Source organism: Vulpes vulpes, chromosome 16 (assembly GCF_048418805.1).
Source record: "Vulpes vulpes isolate BD-2025 chromosome 16, VulVul3, whole genome shotgun sequence".
Taxonomy (NCBI): Eukaryota; Metazoa; Chordata; class Mammalia; order Carnivora; family Canidae; genus Vulpes; species Vulpes vulpes.
In genome coordinates this window covers 74,510,625-74,535,382 of record NC_132795.1, presented here as the reverse complement: position 1 = coordinate 74,535,382, position 24,758 = coordinate 74,510,625, and the positions used below count along the sequence as shown (strand labels likewise).

Here is a 24,758-nt window from a genome sequence, read left to right as displayed (position 1 = left end):
GGGGTATATCCTTTTAGTTTGTTTCTTGTACTGTTGGTTCAATTCCGTCTCTCAGTATTATAAAAGATAGTTATATTAAAGTTATGCAGAGATTAATGTATAGATAGAAGAAGTCATTACTTTTTGATAAATATGTCCTTTTTATTAGGAATAACCCAGGGACGCCTGGGTGGCTTAGTCAATTAAGCATCCAACTCTTGATTTCAGCTTAAATCTTGATCTCAGGGTCATGAATCTTCAAGCCCCGTGTTGGGTTCCATGTAGGCATGGAGCCTATTTAGAGAAAAAAACCAATAATCCAAATATTGTACTTTATTATTTATTTATTAATTTATCAAAGATTTATTTAATTTAAAGAGAGAGAAGGAACAGGAGGAGCAGAGGGAGAGAGAGAGAGAGAATCCTAAGTGGGCTCAGCGCTGAGCATGGAGCCTGACACCAGACTGGATCCCACAACCCTGAGATCATGACAACCCTGAGATCATGACCTGAACTGAAACCAGGAGTTGGATGCTCAGCTGACTGTGTCACCCAGGCCTCCCCTGACCCCCAAATATTATACTTTTGATGAGAAGTATGTTAGAATCATTTTTTCTGTGCATTTGGTTAGATGGAAAGTATAATTGATAATCTGGGCTAGAATTCTTGTATTCAGTACTAGTAGATTTATTCTCCCTTACTATGTTATCTAGAAACTTATTTTAGTTATTTACCTGACTTTATACAAAATAGATGTATACTTTCCTATGAGATCACACAAAGTATTTACCGCTGAATAAAATTTAACAATCTGATTTCTAAAATCACATCTAAAAAGTATTAGTTAAGTTCATCCACCTGCAGGTGGCGATATGTTTTGCTCTACAAATACATTCAACCCAGCAGAATTGTTCACGTGCTTAGATTTAATTTTTTTCCCTTTTGATAAAATAATTTTAACGCTTGTGGCTTCTCATCTTTAGGTTCAGTTATTTTCCCCAGTAAGTTTCAGGGGAAAGGGATTTTTGGATTTACGTTTTGAAATATCTGAGACGTTTTAGAGGCTTTATAAATGTTAGCTCTGTTATGTTTTTCCAGATTAGCAGTTTGCTTCTCCATTCAGTGGACTGCACCAGCATTCCCGACTGGTTTTTGAACTGCTGCAGGAGCCTTTGTTGTACTGATGTCTCGCAGTCAACCCTCTTATTCCTGTGTCAGGGGACACTCACCATGTTGGACTGGCAGAATGGGAGTATGGGCCTGAGCGGGGAGGCCCTGCTCCTGAATATTGTACATATTTTGTTCACCTTGAGTTCACAGTGAGTTTTCATGCTACTGTCTCATATTTTGTTTTGTCAGACATTTAAAAGACAGCTGAACAGTAGCATACTTAGTAATTCAATGAAAACTGCTCAGGATAATGCTGAATTAAAAGGGAGATAATGAAGTGAGTATGAAGTAGAGAAAATGCGATGATGAGGGGGGAGAGAGTTATAGGTATTATTGATACAAGTGAACCTGTACTGAACATTTCTAATGTTAACATTAATAGTTAGTCTCTAATGCTTGCATTTTGGAGTTTATGAACAACATCAACATAAGTAATTCAGTATGAGCCTCATGTGTTTGGTAGATGGAATAGGAAATCTATTATGTCGAGTGTGTAAAGTGAAGTTAGAAAAGTAAATGTTAAAACTTAAGTGTATTGCTATAAGCACCTGAGGCAGAACTGTAACCAGCTCTTTTCGATTTCATGGGATTGTGTTTTGTGTTTTTTTTCCAGTGTTTTATTCATGATGCCTGAAAGTGATCATGTAGTTAAAATGTTAAACCATAGGTACAGCTTGATAGTAATTTACATGTAGGTAAAGGACAAAAGGTACCCTGTTCTAAAATAATTCTTACATGTTTTTCAGTTTATATAGGAAAATTATGCATATTTCAAAAGAATATAAAAATTATTGTTACTATTATTTTTAGACAAGGAATGGGGTGGGTAGAAGGAAAAGGAGAGAGAATCTTTTTTTTTTTTTTTTTTTTTTTTAAGATTTTATCTATTTATTCATGATAGACATAGGGGGAGAGAGAGGCAGAGACACAGGCAGAGGGAGAAGCAGGCTCCATGCAGGGAGCCTGATGCGGGACTTGATCCCGGAACTCCAGGATCGCGCCCTGGGCCAAAGGCAGGCGCTAAACCACTGAGCCACCCAGGGATCCCCAAGGAGAGAGAATCTTAAGCAGGCTCCACACCCAGCGCAGATCCCGATGTGGGGCTTGATCTCATGACCCTGAGATCATGACCTGAGCTGAAATGAAGAGTCCATCGCTTAACCAGCTGAGCCACCCAGGTGCCCCTCTTGGTATATTTTAAAACACATGGAACCTGATCAAAATCAAAATAATGAACATTTCCATCACCCAAAAGTTTTCTTGTGTCCTTTTTGGATTATTTCTATAAGATAAAAAGATTCACTAATAAATTTGAGATCTGTTTTGGCATTGTTTGTAATTTTTTGTTGTAAATTTAATAATTATTGAATTTTCTGATCATTCTTTATCTTTTATATTTTTAAAGTCTAGATGATTATAAAATGAGAATTCTGGGTGCTTGAGTGGCTCAGTCAGTTAGGTATCTTTGTTCGGCTCAGGTCATGATCCCAGGATCCTGGGATTGAGCTCTGCATCAGACTCCCAGCTCAGCAGGGAGACTGCTTCTCCCTTTCCCTCTGCCTGCTGCTCCCCCCTGCTTGTGCTCTCTGTCTCTCTCTGTCAAATAGATAAATAAAATCTTTATAAATAAATAAATAAATAAATAAATAAATAAATAAATAAATAAATAAAAGTTTCTGCTACTAATCAGTTGATAATAACATGACTCATTTTTTTTCAGGATCAAGGAATCAACTCTGGAATTGTTTCTGTCTAGAATTTTGGCATCCTGGACTAACTCAGCCATACATGTCCTTAAATCAAGTTCCCCAAGCCTAAAGAACAGTCTGAATGGGAAATCAAGTGTAGTTGGGAGACTTTTGGAATATGTGTATACCCACTGGGAGCATCCACTGGATGCTTTGAGACACCAAACCAAAATTATATTCAGAAATATTCTCCAAATGCACCAGCTCACTAAAGAAAAGTCAAACTCAGAAGTGTCAGGTTTGGCTGCCGATCATTTCATCTGTGATTTGACTGAAGGTCTTCTGCGATTGGAATGGCATGTTAAAGGGAAGTACATGTGCCTTGGTTGTTTAGTAGATTACATAGGAATTGGACATATTTTGGCTCTAGCTAAAACTATTCCATCACAAATCTTAGAGGTGATGGGAGACCAGTCATTGGTACCTTATGCAAGTGACCTCTTGGAAACCATGTTCAGAAGTCACAAGAATCATTTGAAGTCCCAGGCTCTTGACAGTACCTGGATTGATGAGTGGCATGAGACTTGGGTTTCTCCTCTCCTTTTTATACTATGTGAAGGAAATTTGGATCAAAAATCTTATGTGATTGATTATTACTTGCCAAAATTATTGAATTGCAGTCCTGAAAGCTTAAGCTACATGGTAAAGATTCTTCAAACTTCTGCTGATGCTAAAACTGGTAAGAAAATGAATCATTCTTTTAGTAATTTCTAGTTAAGATGTTTAAGGGTAGGTACCTAGGCAGATGTGGACCATATTCAAATATAAATACTACCACTTCTGTAAAAAGTGAAAGAGGGTTTTAACAATAGAGATTTCAGATTGAAACTAATGTTCCTGTCAAGAGCAGAATAAAGTTTTTTGGCTGATGTCATTTCTATAAGCTAAGGATTGATTCCAGTTATGATTATAAGGTTCCCTTTATTACTAGTTTTAATTCATTTACCTAGTTCTTATTTGTTCAGTTGTCAGACTGGAATAAAAGTTTGAGTGTTTTATAGAAGTTGCTAAGTGATCAAAACAGTAATTAAAAATTGTTTTAGGCAAGGATAAAGACAAGTAAAAACTAGAGTAGCAAATTTTTGTCTCTGGGAAAGAGACAAAAAATGTAGATGTATTAACCTAAGAAACAACTCTTTATAGTCATTTAGAATAGGGGTAAAGATGCCACTGAAACTTAGTAGCACTGAAGGAATCACTGCATTAAAGCATAATTCAATAATTAATATATAAAGGATGATCCTGACTTATGTGAATCTTAAAATGACTGTATTCTGTTTAACAAAATAGGAATATGGTACCCTACATCACAATTTAAGAATATTTACAGCAAGGGGCACCTGGGTGGCTCAGTTGGTTAAATCTGACTCTTGATTTCAGCTCAGGTCATGATCTCTGGGTTGTGAGATCGAGCCCTGCATCAGGCTCTGTGCTGAGTGCAGAGTCTCCTTAAGATTATCTCTTTGTCTCCCTCTGCCCCTTCCCCAACCCATGTGCACACAGGTACTCTCTTTCTCTCAAAAAAAAAAAAAAAAATATTTACAATTAAAAATAACTTAAAGGGATCCCTGGGTGGCGCAGCGGTTTAGCGCCTGCCTTTGGCCCAGGGCGTGATCCTGGAGACCCGGGATCGAATCCCACGTCGGGCTCCCGGTGCATGGAGCCTGCTTCTCCCTCTGCCTGTCTCTGCCTCTCTCTCTCTCTCTCTCTGTGTGACTATCATAAATAAATAAAAAATTTAAAAAAAAAGAATTAAAAATAACTTAAAACTTTCAATACTTCAAAGAGTAACCATGAGATAGCTGGAAAAATCTGATTCCTGTACATAAAAATAAGCCATTATTTGTAGTTGGTTTCTTTTTCATTGTAGTTTTTAACAATAATCGTTCTTAGCTTGGGATGCCTGGATGGCTCAGTGGTTGAACGTCTGCCTTTGGCTCGGGGCGTGATTCCAGAGTCCCGAGGATCGAGTCCCACATCGGACTCCCTGCATGGAGCCTGCTTCTCCCTCTCCCTGTGTCTCTGCCTCTCTCTCTCTCTTTCTTTCTGTGTGTCTCATAAATAAATAAAATCTTAAAAAAAAAAAAGATTTTATTTTGTTTTTCATGAGAGACACAGAGAAAGGGGCAGAGACACAGGCAGAGGGAGAAGCAGGCTCTATGCAGGGAGCCTGACATGGGACTTGATCCCAGGTCTCCAGAATCAACCCTGGGCTGAAGGTGGTGCTAAACCGCTGAGCCACCTGGGCTGCCCACAAAATAAAATCTTTTAAAAAAAAATTGTTCTTCCCTTTTTGAGAAGCCATCTAAAGTTGAAGATTCATGAATCTGTTCTCAAGGCAGTCTCTTTTTTTTTTTTTTTAAAGATTTTATTTATTTATTAGAGAGAGAGGCAGATAATGAGAGAGAGCATGAGTGGGGAGGAGAGGGAGAAGCAGGCTCCCTGCTAAAGGCAAGGAACCCAACACACGGCTCTATCCCAGGACCTGGGGATCATGACCTGAGCCAAAGGCAGATGCTTAACTGACTGAGCCACCTACATATCCTAAGCAGTCTCTGTTTTTTATCAGTGTTCCCTTTGAGCCAACGTTCCCTGTCCTGTTAGTAAAGGCTGATGTCCTAGCCTTCAAAAGCATCAGGTTCCTTGTAATCCTCCTTTTTATCTTTTTTACTAGGGAGAAATAATAACTCCAAGATATACAGAGAGGTTTAGTATTTATTTTTAGAGAAATACTTATATTTAGCCACTAAACACTAAAGTGTTTTTCCTGATTTTGGCTGAAAATCATTTTAGTTATTCTTACTGTTTTAAATATTTCTCTGCCTGACCTTTCCCCCCCTGAATCATTTCCTGGCTCGTTTCTAAGTGTCAAGGAAAAGATTTAAATAGCAAAAAATAATGATTTCTTTAACCTTAGGGGATTCTGCTTTCTTGAAATTATTGACACAAGAACTATTAAATCCTTTTCAGCAATGGTTATTTTATAATAGAAACTTTAATTTGTGTTAGAATTTAAAAGATGATTTTTATTTCTTAAAATACAATGTTAGTTGCAAAATGAAAATTATAACAGTTGTTACATAGCACAGTAGTTGTCTTTGTTACTGTGCTGTTGAGACAAGAACAATCTTTTCCATCCTTAGGGTCTTATAACAGTAGAGGGGCTCTGGGAGCTTTGATGGCATGTCTGCGAACGGCTAGAGCTCATGGACATCTTCAGTCTGCAACTGATACCTGGAGGAACCTTGTGTCCAGTGCAAGAATAAAACAAGGCTTAATTCATCAGCACTGCCAAGTAAGTAAAATACCTGGACATTTTATAAATACAGTAGAGTTAGCAGTATAATATAGAGGCCCGTATGTCAAGGTCAGCACTGTTTTAAGGGTCCATAAGGATGATGAATGGAAAATGAAAAATGTAGACCTTGTATTTGGGCTATTTCAATTTTAGTTGAAGGAATAAGAAAACCTACAAAAAACAACTGGAAACCCTTAGAAGACAATATAGATATAAGTGCGCCTTTATGCATATGGACTTAGGGGCTCAGAACTGAGTAGGTAGTGGTTGATTAGGAAAGTATTAAATGTGATTAAAGGAGAGGAGACATTGGAGCAGCACACAGAATGAGAGAACACTACTGATAAATGAATTCAGTACAGTAGCAGGGTGGAAAATCAATGTACAGAATTCTGTTGCTTACCTATACACTAATAATGAAGCAGCAGAGATGAAAGATCTCTACTCCAAAAACAATAAAACATTGATGAAAGGAATTCAAGACAATGCAAAGAAATGGAAAGATATTTCATGCTCATGGGTTGGAAGAACAAATATTGTTAAAATGTCTATACTACTCAAACCAATCTACACATTTAGTGCAGTCCCTATCAAAATACCAATGGCTTTTCTCACAGAAGTAGAAAAAACAATCCTAAAATTTGTATGGAGCCCACAAAAGACCTCAAATAGTCAAAGTGATCTTGAAAAAGAAGAACAAAACTGGAGGCATCACAATTCTACATTTCAAGTTATATTATCGTGTGGTATTAATTAAAACAGTATGGTGCTGGCAGAAAAATAGACACATAGGTCAATGGGATAGAATGGAAAATCCAGAAATAAACCCACAATTATATGATCAATTCATCTTTGGCAAAGGAGGGTTGAATATACAGTGGGAAAAAGGCAAGTGTCTTCAACAAATGGTGCTGGGGAAACTGGACAGCCACAAGCAAAAGAATGAAACTGGACCACTTTCTTTCACCTTACATAAAAGTAAACTAAAAAATGGATTAAAAAAATGGATTAAAGACATAAATGTAAGACCTAAATCCATAAAAATACTTGAAGAACAGGCAGTAATCTCTCTGACATAACTGGTAGCAACATTTTTCTAGATATGCTTCCTGAGGCAAGGGAAACAAGAGCAAAAATAAACTGTTGGGACTACATCAAAATAAAAAGCTTCTGTACACCAAAGGAAATAATCAAGAAAACTAAAAGGCAGCCTACTGAATGGGAGAAGATATTTGCAAATAACATATCCAATAAAGGGATAGTATTCCAAAATATATAGAGAACTGATATAACTCAATATCCAAAAAAAAATCTGATTAAAATTGGGCAGAAGACATGAACAGACATTTCTCCAAGGAACACAGCTAGATGGCCAACAGACATGAAAAGATGCTCACCATTACTCATCACATCAGGGAAATGCAGATCAAAACTATAATGACCTATCACCTCATACCTGTCAGAATGGCTAAAATCAAAACCATAAGAAACAAGTGTTGGAGAGGATGAAAATAAAAAGGAACCCTTGTGAGCTGTTGGTAGGATTGCACTAGTGCAGCCAATGTGGAAAACACAGAGGTTCCACAAAATATTAAAAATAGAATTACCCTATGATCCAGCTAATTACACTATTATTTACCCCCCAAAATTCAAAAACACTCATTCAAAGGGTACACACACCCCTATGTTTATTGCAACATTATATATAATAGCCAAACTATGGAAGCAGCTGTAGGGTCCATGGATAGATGAATGGATAAAGAGGAGGTGGTATGTATATTTACATACATATATACATACACACACACAGTGGAACATTACTCAGCCATAAAAATGAAATCTTGCCATTTGCAACAACATGTATAGAGCTAGAGAGGCAGCCCTGGTGGTGCAGCACTTTGACGCCACCTGCAGCCTGGGGTGTGATCCTGGAGACCCTGGATCGAGTCCCACATCGAGCTCCCTGCATGGAGCCTGCTTCTCCCTCTGTGTCTCTGCCTCTCTCTCTGTGTCTAGAATAAATAAATAAAATCTTAAAAAAAAAAAAAAAAGTATAGAGCTAGAGAGTATGATGCTAAGCAGACTAAGTTAGAAAAAGACAAATACCATGTGATCTCACTCATGTGGGATTTAAGAAATAAAAAGGGACGCCTGGGTGGCTCAGTGGTTGAGTGTCTGCCTTCAACTCACGGTCGTGATCCCAGGGTCCTGGGATCGAGGCTCACATCAGGCTTCCCGCAGGGAGACTGCTTCTCCCTCTGCCTATGTCTCTGCCTCTCTCTCTGTGTCTCTCATGAATATATAAATAAAATCTTAAAAAAAAAAAAAAAGCAAAGGAAAAAAAAAGACAAATGAAGAAACAGACCCTTAACTATAGAGAACAAACAGATGGTTACCAGAGGGGGAGGTGGTTGGGGGGAAGGGGAAAATAGGGGATAAGAATTAAAAAGTACTATTGTAATGATGAAGAAAAAATAAATAAAATGACTTTAAAAACAAACAAATGAAAACCCCAAATGGGAGAATATAAAACAAGGTCTGGAGGATAATTCAGGATGTTGTTTGGTGGGAGTAGAGAGGCCTCCAATGCTAGGTTGAAGACTTCAGATTTCATTCAGTTGATAACTGGACACAAGCTATTCTGCATTCTGCAAGGAAGTAGAATTAATGGCAACAGAGATGAGTTTCCAGTGTGAGAGCAAAAAGAAACCAGGAGACTGGTTAGATGTGTATGACAGTGACCTAAGAGTGAGATGATGAGGTCCTGAGGTAAAGTAGAGAAAAAAGAATGAACTTGAGCATTACCATGGAATAAGAATTTTTAAGATTGTTGACTTACAAATACCCAGTTTACACATTTAATAAAATAATTCTGTATCATGTAACCCCAGGATCTTTGGGATTAGGGAACTTTTCTGAAGTATACATGGCTAAACTGAGGTTTACTGGTTTTTCCTCCTTTGGTAGCTTTTGTAAATAAACATGTCAAATGGTTTACAATTTGCCTATTTCATTGAAAAATTAACATTTTATTGCTTGATGTGTTTTAGGTACGGATAGATACCTTAGGCTTGCTTTGTGAGAGTAATCGAAGTACAGAAATCGTTTCCACAGAAGAAATGCAGTGGATTCAATTCTTTATCACCTACAATCTTAATAGTCAGTCCCCAGGAGTCCGACAACAGATTTGTTCTCTTCTTAAAAAGGTAGAATTTCTCATCAGAAAATGCAGGATAGTGGTGAACTCTGCTCTGCAAATCAATTTTGAAAAGAGCTAAAAAAAAAAAAAAAAAAAAAAAAAAAAAAAAAGAGCTAAGATTTTGGGAGAGTATAGGAATAATGATCGTGGGATTGGACTGCCACATTCCTTCATGGCCTTTCTGTGAACCATTCTATGATTCCCATAAAGTTTACATTTGAGATTCAAGCCTAGGGTATAAAGTCCTTTCATTCTGGTGTAAAAGAAATTGAACTTGAGCTTTTTTTTTTTTTTCTGAAAGAAAAAAATGTAATGATGGATCTTTCATATTTCAAGAAAACTTTGATGAGAGAAGGAAAGATGCCCTTGTAGTTTTAGCATTTAAGGGCCTCATGAAATGGTCATTGTAAGATTAATTCAACTCAAATTAATCACATGGCCTCATTTACAGGATGAAGAATTTGGAGAGAATAGGAGTGAGTATATCTCTAGCTTCATGCCAACCTAAAGGAAATAGAACCATGATTTAATGACTGTATTCTGGTTTGCAGTAATATTTTGTTTTTGATTTTTAAAAATATATGTTAATTTTCTGTCAGAGAAACTGTATAAATATTAAGAGTTTAGAAACCAGTACTCTCCTTGCCTGAAGCTCTAGTCTAAAGAATTTAGAAAATTTCTCCTTTGCTTTTTTTTTTTTAGACGGACAGTGAAGATTAATATGGCTTACATATGCTTCATTTTTCTTTTTCTCAAAAGTTGTTCTGTAGGATACAGGAAAGTTCTCAGGTGCTTTATAAACAGGAGCAAAGTAGATCCAAACATGAGCCAGAGAATGAGTTAACCAAACAGCACCCTTCTGTTTCTTTACAACAGTATAAGGTAGGTGATCTATTTCTAGCCATACGAATATTTAAGAAGCATAGGACAATTGTGAATAAACAATAGAGGGAAATAAATGGAAGTCTTGTAGTGAATGGTGTTTCTGTGCTTTTTTCCTTCAAGCTGAGTTTTACATATTCCTTCTTGTGCTTTGGTACTTCTCTTGAGGTATCCTGAGCTGCAGAATTGGTGCTGGACTTAAGGCCTGTTTCAGAATAACAAGAATGGGTTAACCTCAGTTGTTCACAGCTTCCTGTGGGCCACATTAATTTAGTACTTTAACAAAAAGGTACTTGCTGGCCCTGAACTCCTCCACCCCTCCTCAGAGTGGAAGATTGCTGTATCTGGGCCTGCTTCCCCTTTAGACTAATATGACTTATAGTGGCTTGATATTGGTGCCTCCTGGTCTGTGGTCCAGTGATGCAGGTTCCTGTCCATCCCATTTTGGAGAAGAGTAAGGGTAGGTTTCGGGGCACTGTATTAATGGGATGGATGTGGCTCCAGTCTGGGGCCAGAGCTCAAGTTGACAGCCTTCCATTTCTGTCCATCAGAACAGAATGAGTTTTTCACTGGTTTCTTAATCCAGACCTAGCCTCTCAGAAGCAGAAATCTTACTGTCTTCTAAGACTCAGATAGTGAACAGAGCTCATCTATTGTATTTCATTTAGGGAAACAATTGTAATCAAGTAATGATACATTAGAGCCATATTAAACTCCCTACCTACTCTAATCATTAGTATAGATGGCCCTTAGTTTTCAGTTTTATAATTAAAAGACAGAAAATCATCTAAAGAAGACTATTCCTTTACCAAGGCTGAAGTTAGCTTCCTCTTTGTAAAATACCAAAGTGAAGTTTGGAAAGGAATGACCTAAACTTGCAGGACATGGGTTTAGTCCCATTTCGGCCACAGACTAGTTGGCTTACTTGATGTCTCCTGGACTCTAAGAGGGATGAGTAACCTCTCTGAAAAAGCTGAGGATTTGAGGATTAAATGAGAAAGCTGTTTGTAAATTCTGAATCATCCTACAAAAAGCCTTGCTGGAAGTCATTAAAAATGACTGGAGTGTATTCTGAGCACTTGCGTTGTGTGTGGAACAGGTTTTTTTTTTTTTTTTTTTTTTTAGCCTTTCTTAGATCATTTTTAGATGATCTAAGAAAACACAGCCCTTTTGCTGCTTTTTGCAAGGGATAAAATGACATTTGTGAAAACTGAGGTACTTAGAACACAAAACCCATGTAGTGGATTGACGTTCTGAATTTTCATGTATGTATGGTTTCTTACTTGTCCTTGCGAATATTTGTGTTTTTGAAAATTAGCCCTTTAGAGTCTTAATCTGAGTCTATCTCATGGTTCTGATAGTTCCTCCCAACTGTAGTCACCTGTGGCTTTTGGAGACTGTGACTTTGGCACTAAATTACTTATCATCATCTTTATAACAGTGGGTGTCATGCAGTATGTGGTAGGCTTGGTGCCAATCAACAGTCCTGGGGGAGAAGAGGAAGCTGTTAGTTAGAAAAGATGTCTTCTAGTCTAGTGAAAGAGATTATTTCATACCTAAATAACTAGTATTATTAGCTAGGGTACTTTTGACAAAATACTTTGTACTCACATTCTCATTTAAATCTTTAATAACAAAGCTGTGATATAGGCATTAATTATCCTCACTTAACATATGTGAAAATTAGGGCACCTGGCTGGCTCAGTCAGTGAAGCATGCAACTCTTGGTCTCAGGGTTGTGAGTTCAAGCCCCATGTTGGGTGTAGAGCTTACTTGAAAATAGGAAACTGAAGCTTGGAAAAGTTGAGTAACCTGCCCAAGCCCCGACAGCTACTGAGTGATAGGGGCAGCCTCCTATCTGAATCTGCTCTCGCTTCTAAAATCTAAATAGTTTTTTCCAAGTCCCTGCTTAATTGAAAGCTTGGAGGTAAGAAAGTACAGGGAGAATTTGGGGAACAGTGAATTCACTGTTGTGAATGACATATAAGATACTTGGAGCAACAAAGGAGGTGAGTAAAAAGAAATGAGTTAGAAAATCAAGTTGGAGCTGGGAGTTGGAATTTTTTTTCTTTTTTTCTTTGCTATGATAAAACAGCTTAACTAAAAAAAAAAAAAAACAGCTTAACTAACACACATGTATTTACAAATAAATAAAGTTTGTTACCCTAAGAATACAAGTAAAGTATTTTTATTTTGATCTATGAGGTAGCTGCTGTGGAAATTTCAGGAATTTCATATTGTAGTTACATAGCTAACAAGTGACAGAGCTGAAGTAGAAACCAATTTCATATCTGTAGTTGGGTTCCCTCTCTGCTAACCTAATTATTTCATCTCCTATGTTTGAAAATGTAGTGTAACAATAGAATTAAGGGTATCTGCAATTTGAAATCTATCACTTTTAACAATTTTTTTTTTTTTTTTTTTTTTTTATTTATGATAGTCACAGAGAGAGAGAGGGAGAGAAGCAGAGACATAGGCAGAGGGAGAAGCAGGCTCCATGCACCGGGAGCCTGACATGGGATTCAATCCCGGGTCTCCAGGATCGTGCCCTGGGCCAAAGGCAGGCGCCAAACCGCTGCGCCACCCAGGGTTCCCCACTTTTAACAATTTTAAGGTCACTTTTTGATAGCTTAAGCTATAACATGGCAAAAAACCTTAAGGGCAAGTAGAGAAAATGCCTGAGTTATCCAGAGAGATTTTGAATGCTAGCCTAAGGTATTTGGAAGCCTCACTAGGAGCTGTTGAAAATGACGAGAGCATATTATCGAGCCTGTTCTGTATGTCTAGGACAGTATGCTTAGGACTAGGGATATAAATGTATGAACTGTGGTCCCTGCCTCCACTGTGGTTACAGTGTGGTGGAGGGAAAGAACTACTTCTAAAAATATAAATGATACTGCAGACAGGATAAGATCATTCCTAAAGGATGAACTTGTTGCCCTTTCATGTGAATACTGTACTACTCATTTATATTTAATATGAGTTTAACTAGAATATTTTCAATAACTATTCCCTTGAAACCCAATAGATTTAATAAAATAACAAACTCGTAATGAGGGCTTGTAAGGGCCTATAGGATAAATCCTCAAGATTGTGTGTCATTGACCAAAGAAATGAATGCTGAGATCCTTTCTAGACTCAGGACTAGAACTGCTTTTGTGCTGCTCAGTTAAAAACAGACATTAGGGCATAGCAGTATATGTAAGATGCTTGAGGATCACAGCTTTTCCTTTTAAGTTTTCTGTTTGGTTTTATACAGGAGCAATGATAATAATTATTATTTTAACTAGAGGAAGAAGACTTTATCTTGGGTAAACTATTTCCTATTCTTTTTTTAAATTACATTTTACTAAGTTTCTATTTTTTAAAAAATCGTTTCTATACATAGAATGGTAGAGCAAGAGTCTCAAAGGGGAATATAGAGGACAGGAAGACAGTGGAATAGTTGGATCTTTTTATGAATTATGTCAGCCACATTTATCAAGTATTATACTTACCATATTTATCAAGTAGTCTGTATTGGATTTTTGTTGTTGTTATTTAAAAACTTTGAAGCCTGAATATCCCTGGTGAAGAAAACCAATATTCATACAGCTTTAGAACAGATCTTGCTTTCACCAAAAATGGGTGCTGAGTGTTGTATTTTCTTTTATGGACCAGGAATTATACTTCCTGTTGACCCTAGAAACATAGGGTTCATTGAAGTCATAATGTAACTTATGGTGAGGGATACCAGTCTGAATTGTCAAGCGAAGTGAACAACTAGTATTGTTTTAAAAAATCTTTTCCTTGTTAATTAAAAAAGAACCCCATCCTTCCAGGTGGGGGTTACTTTGAAAATAACCTATTATAACTCAATTATACTTACGTAATTTTTTTTTTTTTTTTTAAGAATTTCATGTCATCCATTTGCAGTCATCTTTTTGAAGCACTGTTTCCTGGGTCTTCCTACCCAACTAGGTTTTCAGCTTTAACGATTTTAGGCTCAATAGCCGAAGTTTTTCCTGTCACAGAGGGTAAGCTTTCAGTAATGTTTGGGGAAAGTGTTTTTTTTTCCTACAAAACACATGCTTTTTCAACATTTTATTTTACTTACGTTTTAGTTTTGTTGTCTTTTGTTTACATTCTTATGGAAGATTTTATTCTCAATATGTAGTTCTTACTTGGACATAATTAAATTTGTCAGTAAAAGACACAAGGCTGAGAAGTTGTTTTCAGTGCTCATTGTTTCCCGACCCAAAACTCCAGGTTTCATGGATTAATGCTTATTACGAGAAGAGTTGCTTTTCTTAACCCCCAGTTCATTATGTTGCTGTTTGAAGATAGTGTAAATCTGTTCTTTAAGTTTTAAAAATTAAAAAAATAATAGTTTCTTTATGTATAGCATTTCTTAATGAGTCTTTGTGGTTAAAATGTGGTTTCCCTTATATGCTATCAGTTTCATAAGTCTCAGTCTGGTTTCAGGAAGACAAAATGAGGATGTCATTTCCAGGCATTCTGGTTTAGTGATACCCTTTATTTCTCCTTTAGGGTACTCAAGAGGATGAACATTAAACTTCCTTTTGAGTCGTTTTTTTTTCTCCTTTTTGACAACAAATAGTTCTTTTTATATCTGTTTTGAGTGTGTATGTTTTGATGTGGATTTCTTGTTTGTGCTCAGTTTTCCTTGACTGTGGTCAAATAGAAAAATATCCTGCTCAGCTGTTTTGTTGGAGGTCCACGAAGAGGACCAGAGAGTTTTACACTATAGTTGCCTTATTTATTATTATTATTATTACTATTTTTGGTTTAAATTTGTAGACAAAGTGTAATTTCTTGGCAGGAAGAAAGACAGTTTTTGCTGCTAATACAGCCTTCCTTCATTTGAAGGATTCAAAGATTCAAACCAATAGCAGAGTTTTAAGGATATTCATGAACAGTCATATACCCTCTACCTAGATTCATCAGTTGTTAATATTTTACTATATTTGGTTTATCTCCCTTTCATTAATTTTTTAACCATGACACAGTGATCAAATTCAGGAAATTTACTGTTGACATGATGCTATTATCTAATATATAATCCATAACAAAATTTGCCAGTTGTCCCAATTAGTGGCCTTTTTTAGAAAAAGGAATTTTTTACTGTGATCTGGGTACCAATCCAAGATTACACATTGTGTTTCATTGTTATGCCTCTTTAGCCTCCTTTAATTTGAAAAATTTTTAATTTCATGATATTAGCATTTTGGGAGAATGTGTCTCCATTTGGGTTTTCCTTACTGTTTCCTCATGATTGATTAAGGTTGTGCATTTGGGGTAGGGATATTGCATGGGTAATGTGGTGTTCTCAGGGCATCATATCAGGAGATACGAGTTTGGTTTGTCCTGTTACTCATGATGATAAATTTGATCGCCTGATTAAGATAAATGTGGTAGGTCGAAAAGCAACCTTTCCTTAGAATCTATGAATGTGAACCTTTCGTAGAAAGGGGGCCTTTGCAGATATGATTAAGGTAAGGATCTCAAAATCAGATAATCCAGGATTATTTGGATGGGCCTAAATGCCACCACAGCTCTTATTAGAGAGGAACAGAGGGAGATGTGACACACAGAAAAGGTGTTGTCACTGTGACAGTGGTTGTGGAGATTGGAGTGATATGGCTTTAAGCCATGGGATGCTGGCAGCCACCAGAAGTGGAACAAGGCAAAGAATGAGTTTTCCCTTAGAACCTCTAGAGTGTGCATGGCTCCACTAGCACTTTCGTATTGGATTAATTGAACATTAGGCAAAATGGTTTCCAGTACTGTGAAAACATAGATTTCTGTGGTTTTAAGCCACCAGGTTTATGGTAATATGTTACAGCATGCGCAGAAAATGATTACAGTGATATCTCTCAGGTAAGGGAATTTTAATCAGACTACAACTGAATTTAGAAAATAAGGTTTTAACCGAGAGTGTTTGATTATCCATTTAACAAAAATTTTTCTGTATGTTTAGTGTAGTTATGGTTGTACCTAGGTGTATGGGAAATAACACTAGGCTGAGTTGTACTGGTAATTTTTAATTTTTATTTATTTTTTTTCTGGTAATTTTTTAATTAGAGTAGTTTAAGTATACTTAAGTGTACTTTAAAAAATGAAAAACCTGAGTCATCTTCCAAATGAATAAGTCACATATAATTTGGCAGTGACTGATATCACAGTAATTATGTTAATTAAACAACTGGGAGGTAATGCAAATGGAGCAAGCCATACTTTACCCATTAACTTTATTTACTTATTATTATTTTTTTTTTAGAGAGGAAAAGAGGTGGGAAGGAGTAGAGGGGAGGGGGTAGAGAGAAAGAGAATCTAAAACAGGCTCCATACTAGGTGTGGAGCCTGATGCAGGTCTCGCTCTCACAACCCTGAGATCATAACCTGAGTGGAAATCAAGAATTGGACACTTTACCAACTGAGCCACCCAGCTGCCCCCTTAGCCATTAACTTTCAAGGAAACTAAGGATGCATGATCATGAATTACAGGATGGAAAATAAATTCATTCTTCACCTTTATCTCAAGAACTTGAATGTGGGTTTTTATTTTATTGAAGGACTGTGGTTTGGGATTAGTCAACATGGTTTCTCCCTTAAGTATATTCTAGTGCAAGAAGAATAAGCTGCATATACCTTTTTCACTTAGAATAAATGTCACAGTATTCACGGTTAGAAATTGGATTCCACAATTACTTTAAAAGGGTTTGCCCAACAAATATTTATTTAATGCTTATTATATGTCAAGCAGCCAACAATATGCAGTATACAAAACCAAATGCTTCCTATTTTTGAGCTTAGATATTTTAGTGAAGGGAGACAGACAATAAATTAACAAGTAATACATAGAATATCAGATGGAGATAAGTATTATGAAAAAATATTTCAGGAAGGAAAGTGGTGAGAATATAGTGTCTACCTAGGAGCATGGGGAGCTATTTCATACAGTCTTGTCAGAGAAGGTTTCAGATTGGAGCAGAGCTATTAAACAGCTGGTGGGTCATAGAAGAAATCATAAAGGAAGTTAGAAAATACTTTAAGAAGAGTGAAAACAAGAGCACAAGTTACCAGAACTCATGTGTTGAAGCAAAAGCAGTGCTCATGGGAGCTTTAGAGCTGTAATACCTAATTAAAAAGGAGGAAAGATCTCAAATCAATAAGCTAACTTTACCCCTCAAGGAATTCGAAAAAGAAGTGCAAACCTTACCCCAAGTTAGCAGAAGGAAGGAAATAATAAAGATTAAAGACAGAGATAAACGAAATGGGGAATAGGAAAGCATTATAGAGAATCAACGAAAACAAAAGTTGGCTTTTTTAAAAGGTCAACAAAATTGACAAAATCTTTGCTATACTAAGAATAGAACGAAGGAAAGTGCAAATGACTAAGATCAGAAATACAAGCAGGGACATTTCTACTGACCTTATAGGAATAAAAAGGATTGTAAGACAGTATTATGAACAATTGTATTTTCAATAAATTAGATAACTTAGATGAAATGAACATCTAGATGCCTAGAAACATACAAATTACTGATTTAACAAATAGAAAATTTGTTATCTATAGCAAATAAGAAGTGGGGTCATAGTCAAAAGCCTCTCAGCGAAGGAATGTCCAGAGGGAGGGGCTTCACTGGTGAAGTCTACCAAACATTTAAAGAATTAACATCAGTCCTTCACAAACTCTACTAAAAAATTGTACGGGAGGGAACATTTCCGAACTCATCCTTTGAAGCCAGCATCACCCTGATACTAAAGCCAGAGAGAGACACCACAAGAAAACTATAGGCAAGTATCCCTTACGAACATAAATGCAAACGTTCTCAACCGAATACTAGCAAAACAAACCCAACAGCATATTAAAAGTATTATACCCATGACTAAGTGAAATTTATCCCAGGAATGCAAGGATGGTTCAATGTAAGAAAAAAATAGTCAATGTAATACACACATTAAAATGTTGAGGAAAAAAGCCCCATGATAATATCAATTGATGCAGAAAAGCTGTTGACAAAATTCAACATCCTGTTATAATAATAAACACTCAAGAAACTAGGAATAGAAGGGAGCTTCCTTAGTAGGATAAAGGACATTCATGAAACACGCACAGTTGACACCCTACTCAATGATAAAAGACCAAAAGCCTTACCTCTATGATCAGGAACAGGACACAGATGCTCACTTTGACCTCTGCTGATCACCATCTTACTGAAAACTTTAGCCAGAGCAGTAAGGCACGAAAAAGGAATTAAAAGCATCTGAGTTGGAAAAGAAGCAAATTTAAGCAGAGGTACAAATGAAGTGACAAAAACTTCATTTATTTGCTCTACAGGGTTTCACTAACTTATGAGTTAAGATTAAATAAGAAACGCATATCATATTGAACATCATTCCTTAAATTAGCATAGGAATGTTTTCAGGTGTTACCAGAATGGTAAATTTATTAAATGTTGTTAAATGTTCTTTGCATTCTGCTGTGAAACCTGTTGCCATTTTTGTTTAGTCTTAATCTCAGAGTTAAGTAAATTTGATAACTACTGTCCTTCTTTTGTGATAGTTTTGTTTATTGGTTTGCTGAAATTTATCTTTTTTTTTGAGAAGAGTTTTTGGGGAAATTTAGTTCTTAATTTCTTACTATTCAAAAATGCTGTGTTTTGCATTTGATGTTGGAGTAGGATTTTTTTTTTAAGATTTATTTATTATTCAAGAGAGAGTCAGACAGAGTATGGGGCGGGAGGGAGGGCGGGAGAGAATCCTCAAGCAGCACCCTCCAACCCCCTGAGTATAGAGCCCAACATAGAGCTGGATCTTATGACATTGAGATCATGACCTGAGCCGAAATCAAGGGTTGGTTGCTTAACCAACTAAGCTACCCAGGCATCTCTAGAGTAGGATTGATGTATAATTTTTCACCACAACTTTCTCTGAGGATGTTGTAAGCATTGCTCCAGTATCTTATAGCACTACATGTTGATAAGGTGAAGAGTTAAGCCAGCTTAATTTTTTCCATTTTGGAGATGTCACTTGAGCTTTGTGTTTGAATGGCCAGAAGATCCCTTTATCTTTGATGCCAAATAATTCTATTAGGATAAATCATTGTATCAATTATTCTGTATAGGTTTAACTAAGACGTTGTAGGACTTTAGATTCTAGGACAAGACATTTTACGAAAATTTTTTTAAAAGACGTATTCCTAAATTTATTTCTTTTCATTTATTTAGAAACTAACTTAGGGGGGCACCTGGGTGGCTCAGTGGTTGAGCATCTGCCTTGGCTCGAGTCATGATCCCAGGGTCCTGGGATAGGGTCCTACATCAGGCTCCCTGTAGGGAGCCTCTCCCTCTGCCTAAGTATCTGCCTCTCTCTTTCTCTCTCTCTGTCTCTCATGAATAAATAAATAAAATCTTAAAAAAAGAAACTGGGATGCCTGGATGGCTCAGCGGTTGAGCATCTATCTGCCTTTGGCTCAGGGCCCGATCCCGGATTCCCAGGATTGAGTCCCACATCAGGCTACCTGCATGGAGTCTGCTTCTCCCTCTGCCTGTGTCTCTGCCTTTCTCTGTCTCTCATGAATAAATCAATAAAATCTTAAAAAAAAAAAAAAAAAGAAACTAACTTAGGAATCTCTTGTATAAAATACAGTCTTTTGAAAGAGAATGAAGTGGTTTTAAACAAAATTTTAGGAATATTTTTTATTTGGGGAACTTTAATACTTATCATTTTAGGAAATAAATTAAGGAAAAATTATTATTTTAATGCTAATGTGGGTGAACTACGAAGTGTAACTCTTTGCACCAGTTTTCTGTAAATGTGGTCAGATAACTTCAACATGTTGATTTCCTTTTTCTTTTATTAACTTTTTAAAAATTTTTATTTATTTATTTATTTAAATAGGCTCCATGCCCAATGTGAACTTGAATTCATGACTCTGAGATCAAGAGTCACATGCTCTACGAACTGAGCCAGCCAGGCGCCTCCTTTTGTATTCACTTTTATTTATTTTAAAGATTTTATTTATTTGAGAGAGAGAGAGGACAAATGGTGGGGAGGGGCAGAGGGAGAGAGAGAAGCAGACTCCCTGCTCAGCAGGGACGAGGGACTCCATCCCAGGACCCTAGGATCATGACTGAGCTGAAAGCAGATGTTTGACTGAGCCAGGTACCCCTTGTATTCATTTTTAAATCTTTTTCTTTTTTTTTTTTTTTAATTATTCTTTTTTTAAGATTTTATTTATTTATTCATGATAGACATAGAGAGAGAGAGAGAGAGGCAGAGACACAGGCAGAGGGAGAAGCAGGCTCCGCGCAGGGAGCCCGACACGGGACTCAATCCCGGGACTCCAGGATTGCGCCCGGGCCAAAGGCAGGCGCTAAATCACTGAGCCACCCAGGGATCCCCTCTTTTTCTTTTTTTAGGTCAAGTCCAAGCAGTGTATCAGCTGAGTCATGATATTGATGTTGGTCGTTTCCAAACACTGATGGAATGTTTTACCAGCACTTTTGAAGAAGTGAAGATTTTAGCATTTGATCTTCTAATGAAGTTACCAAAGACAGTTGTACAATTTCAGGTATTTGGACTTTTCCTGTATAAATGTGAATGTGGTATATATGCATGAAAACTTTCAATTTTAGCAGCAACTCAATCTGTGGACTGTGCAGGTTTTTTGCACCTACCTTCTTACATCTTCTGTTTTAGTTACTAATACTTCTGTTGCAGGGAGGAAGGTTGGAGGAGGTAGGGCTGGATGATATAGAAGGAGGAAATATCATAAAAGAAAACAAAGCTCAAATCCGCCAGCTTTGCTTTTCTTACTGTTTTTGACAAAAAGGGAGGTGCATGAAACAGTAGTTTTACTGCTCACAAGGTTATTGGTAGCTTTCAGTTACCAGCAGTCTCCCCAGTTCCCGTGGACATGGTAATATTCTGTCAAAACACACCACTTACAGTAACTTGCATTTTTTTTTTTTTTTTGAGATAAGATCCTTGCTAAGTTGACGAGGAAGCTGAGTGTAAGTGAGGCAGAGAGCAGGTTTCTGATCTTCCAACAAGCAATAGCTAAACTGAGACTGAAACTCTGAGTACTTGAGGTTAACAGCGGTTTTCTCCTCCAGCCTTCTCCCCCATCCCCAGCCCCTACTCTCTTCCTGACAGCTGGCACTGCCAACCGTGGGGTGGGAAGCAAAGGTGGGCTTGGGAGTGAGGGCACAGCATGGGGATGGAAGCATCCACCTCCTCCCCTTGAGGTATGTTCTGGGGCTGTGAGATCTCCAGCAGCTGTGGGTTTACTGGCTGCAGAGCCTTGCTGTGGCTTTCTTTTAGAGCTACATAGAGGTCAAAGGCACCTACTAGGGCTGCAGCTGAGCTATGGTCTGTTCTCTGGCCTTGAGGCTCTATTTCGGGCAGGACAGTTTGTAGGTACAGTGGGATTCTGTAGGAGTACATGTCAGAGAGCACAAGGTGTCTGGTTCCATGGCTTCCAAATGGCACTGCCAAGATCCTAGAGCGTTTTTTCTAACTTGGGTCCCTGTTAGGAGTTGTTCTCTAGCGTCCATTTATCCTTGTGGGTGTTTCAGGTGCCATGGTAAGCAGAAGCTTCTTTTGGTACTTAGGCTTCTAACTTTTGTACCATATAGAGTTTTTAAAGGAGATCCTTTCTCTTCCTTTCTCCTCTTCCACTTTCCCATCCTCCTTGCCCCTTGTATTATATTTATATATAATATATATTATATATAAATATATTGTATATAATATATATAATATAATAATTTATATATATATATAACTATATAATATATATATATATATATATATATATATATATATATATATATATAAAACACATTCCTGGCAAACATTTTGGGAATATCTCAAATATAGAGGGGTATATTATAGCACCTATATGAAAGACTTAGTCCTTTGAGATAACTTTAAAACATTTTTGAATCTTAACTACTCTCTCAAAGGACCTGTGTATATACATTTTTGATGGCATATCTTTGTAGTACATAACTTTATTTCTCACATAGTCTGTTGGCCTTTTTTATCGTGGAACTACATATCCAAGGTCTTCATATTATATTTTTACTGACCTCAGATGATAGGACAAATATATTTTAAACTTCAAAGGCTATTTGTTGTGTTTCTTAGTAATTGTTAGTTAAGCAGTTCAGGGATTTAACTATTAATTACCAAAAAATGGCTTTTAGTTGGTTCGTTCTAATATTTATTTAGATTTAAAATTTTGACCACTATCTTTTAAGTTTTTTAGGTCACAGAAAATTAAACATATCAAATGGCAAAGAATTTAAACTAAAAGAAACTGGTATTTGAATCAGTATGTTTGATAACTATTAGAAATGAATAGATTCCCAATTAAAGTAAACATTGATGTACCTATAACCAAATTAAAAATTAAGCTTAGAGTGATCTTTTCCCTTGTATTATACAATTTTGGAGCAATCCTAATAGAATTAATATTATTGAGCAGTGAAACCCTGAGACCCAGTGTACTGAACATGCAGTTTGACAACTGTGGAATTGGGATGAGGACCCATGTCTCCTGACCTCAGCCTAGTGCCGTTCTATGTGTGTTACAGTGAACTTCCTTTGTTCTGTCTTTAGGACATGCATGTGGGTAGATGTTTCCATGAGATACAGGTGTGGGAGCTCTGATGCAGAATTTCTGAGACTGATGTGATCACTTTATTTTCCACACATATACATGGATTTTCACCAGGAATAGCCTGGTGGATTTGTACTTTTGTGTGAATTTGTATTTTTTTTTCCATTGAATTAGCTGAATGGAAAGGGGATGGGGAAAGTACAGGACTATGCTGCCCAGGTAAAATAAGCTTCAATGTACAAAAAGACCTCTGGTCTATATGGAAGTAACAAAGATGATCTGGCCATAGTTATAGCAGAATTTCTACAGGAAAAAGCATACTTTTGCTGGAGAAAGAGGTACTTAAAAAAAAAAAGCTTGGGCAGCCCCCGTGGCGCAGCGGTTTAGTACCACCTGCAGCCCAGGGCGTGATCCTGGAGATTCTGGATCGAGTCCCACGTTGGGCTCTCTGAATGGTGCCTGCTTCTCCCTCTGCCTGTGTCTCTGCCTCTCTCTCTCTCTGCGTCTCTATGAATAAATAAATAAAATCTTAAAAAAAAAAAAAAGCTTTATCAATGTGGAATTTCCCAACTGAAATTATTTTCAAGATCCTCATTACTGGAGCTGAGTAATAATAATCAGTAATTATTATTTAAAAACGTCTAACCTATATTCTGGGAATAAGGGAATTGAATTAATATTTATATTGAGTTATACTTATGTGGCAGGCTCTCTTTTTAAATATGTACTATTACTTCAAATTGAACTATTTCAGTGACAGTTACTGAGTCTGTGCTTTTTCTAGGATTCAGAGAAACTACAAGGCTTATTCCAAGCAGCATTGGAGCTCAGCTCAAGCACTAAACCATACGACTGTGTGACAGCTTCCTACCTGTTGAACTTCTTAATCTGGCAGGATGTCCTGCCCTCATCTCTGTCTGACTCCTTAAAAACTCAGCAGACTGCATGCGGAGATGGCGATAAGTCTGCTATTATGGTGGAAAGGAACACATTAATGGGTTTGTATTGAATATCAAAACCAGTATCTTTCCCTCACTACTCATTTAGTTAGCACAGCTAGTGGTTAAACGTTTATTTATTTATTTTTTATTGAAGGGTTTACTAGCATATAAGAATACTGTGAATTTCTCTTTTGCAGGTAAATAGTGTACTCAGCTATAACACTGTTCCTAAACAGAGGGTTCATGTTAAATAAGTAGATTATACAAATGTACATTAATAAAGCTCTTATTTAAATAGGACCTCTTTCTCTACCAAAAATGTAGTGGTTTTTTGGCAAAAATTTTACTATGACTATAACCAGATAATCTTTGCTATTTCTATAAAGAGCAGAGTTCCTTTGTCTATCAGGTTTATGTTGTAACTGACTGTTAACACCCCTGCCTTTTATTCTTCTCACACAGCCAGTTCTAAAATCTAGTTGGTTGGCTTAGGTTTAGTGATTTCCAACAAATATTTATTGGGGATTCATGTGCTTAATTTTGTGCTAGTACAGATGCCTGGGTGGCTCAGTGGTTGAGCGTCTGCCTTTGGCTCATGGCATGATCCCAGAGTCCCGGGATTGAGTCCTGCTTCGGGCTCCTTGTGGGGAGCTTGCTTCTGTCTCTGCCTGTCTCTCTGTGTCTCTCATGAATAAAAAAATAAAATCTTAAAAAAAAAATTTGTGCTAGTAAATCTTCATTTTGTAGTTGGATTTTTGCATGAATTTTGATAATGGACTTTTATTTAAGAAAAAAGAGAGAGCGAGGTCAGATGCAGGGAGAGTGTTAAACACTGTTCTCTCCAAGATGGTAAAAAATGCCCCAAGAAAGACAACTAATAATGGGAGAAAATTAGGAGGCCGTGGGT

General features: G+C 36.9%; 1 protein-coding gene and 1 long non-coding RNA gene across 3 annotated transcripts in view; one reads left to right on the top strand and one right to left on the bottom strand.

Annotated features, from left to right (window-relative positions):
- The window catches only part of THADA (THADA armadillo repeat containing), a 329,408-nt gene that overhangs the window by 17,346 nt on the left and 287,304 nt on the right, over window positions 1–24,758 (top strand). For both annotated transcript variants that reach the window (XM_025992555.2, XM_025992556.2), the window contains exons 11-18: window positions 1,078–1,298; window positions 2,870–3,576; window positions 6,041–6,192; window positions 9,246–9,401; window positions 10,154–10,276; window positions 14,169–14,292; window positions 20,704–20,855; window positions 23,695–23,908. In XM_025992555.2, the coding sequence (XP_025848340.2) occupies window positions 1,078–1,298; window positions 2,870–3,576; window positions 6,041–6,192; window positions 9,246–9,401; window positions 10,154–10,276; window positions 14,169–14,292; window positions 20,704–20,855; window positions 23,695–23,908 (1,849 nt within the window). The remainder of the gene's footprint in view (window positions 1–1,077; window positions 1,299–2,869; window positions 3,577–6,040; window positions 6,193–9,245; window positions 9,402–10,153; window positions 10,277–14,168; window positions 14,293–20,703; window positions 20,856–23,694; window positions 23,909–24,758) is intronic.
- The window catches only part of LOC140595926 (uncharacterized), an 89,969-nt gene continuing 71,071 nt past the window's right edge, over window positions 5,861–24,758 (bottom strand). Inside the window, exons 4-5 of the long non-coding RNA XR_011997899.1 lie at window positions 18,438–18,546; window positions 5,861–9,469 (exon numbers count right to left, since the gene is read on the bottom strand). This is a non-coding gene — a long non-coding RNA (uncharacterized lncRNA). The remainder of the gene's footprint in view (window positions 9,470–18,437; window positions 18,547–24,758) is intronic.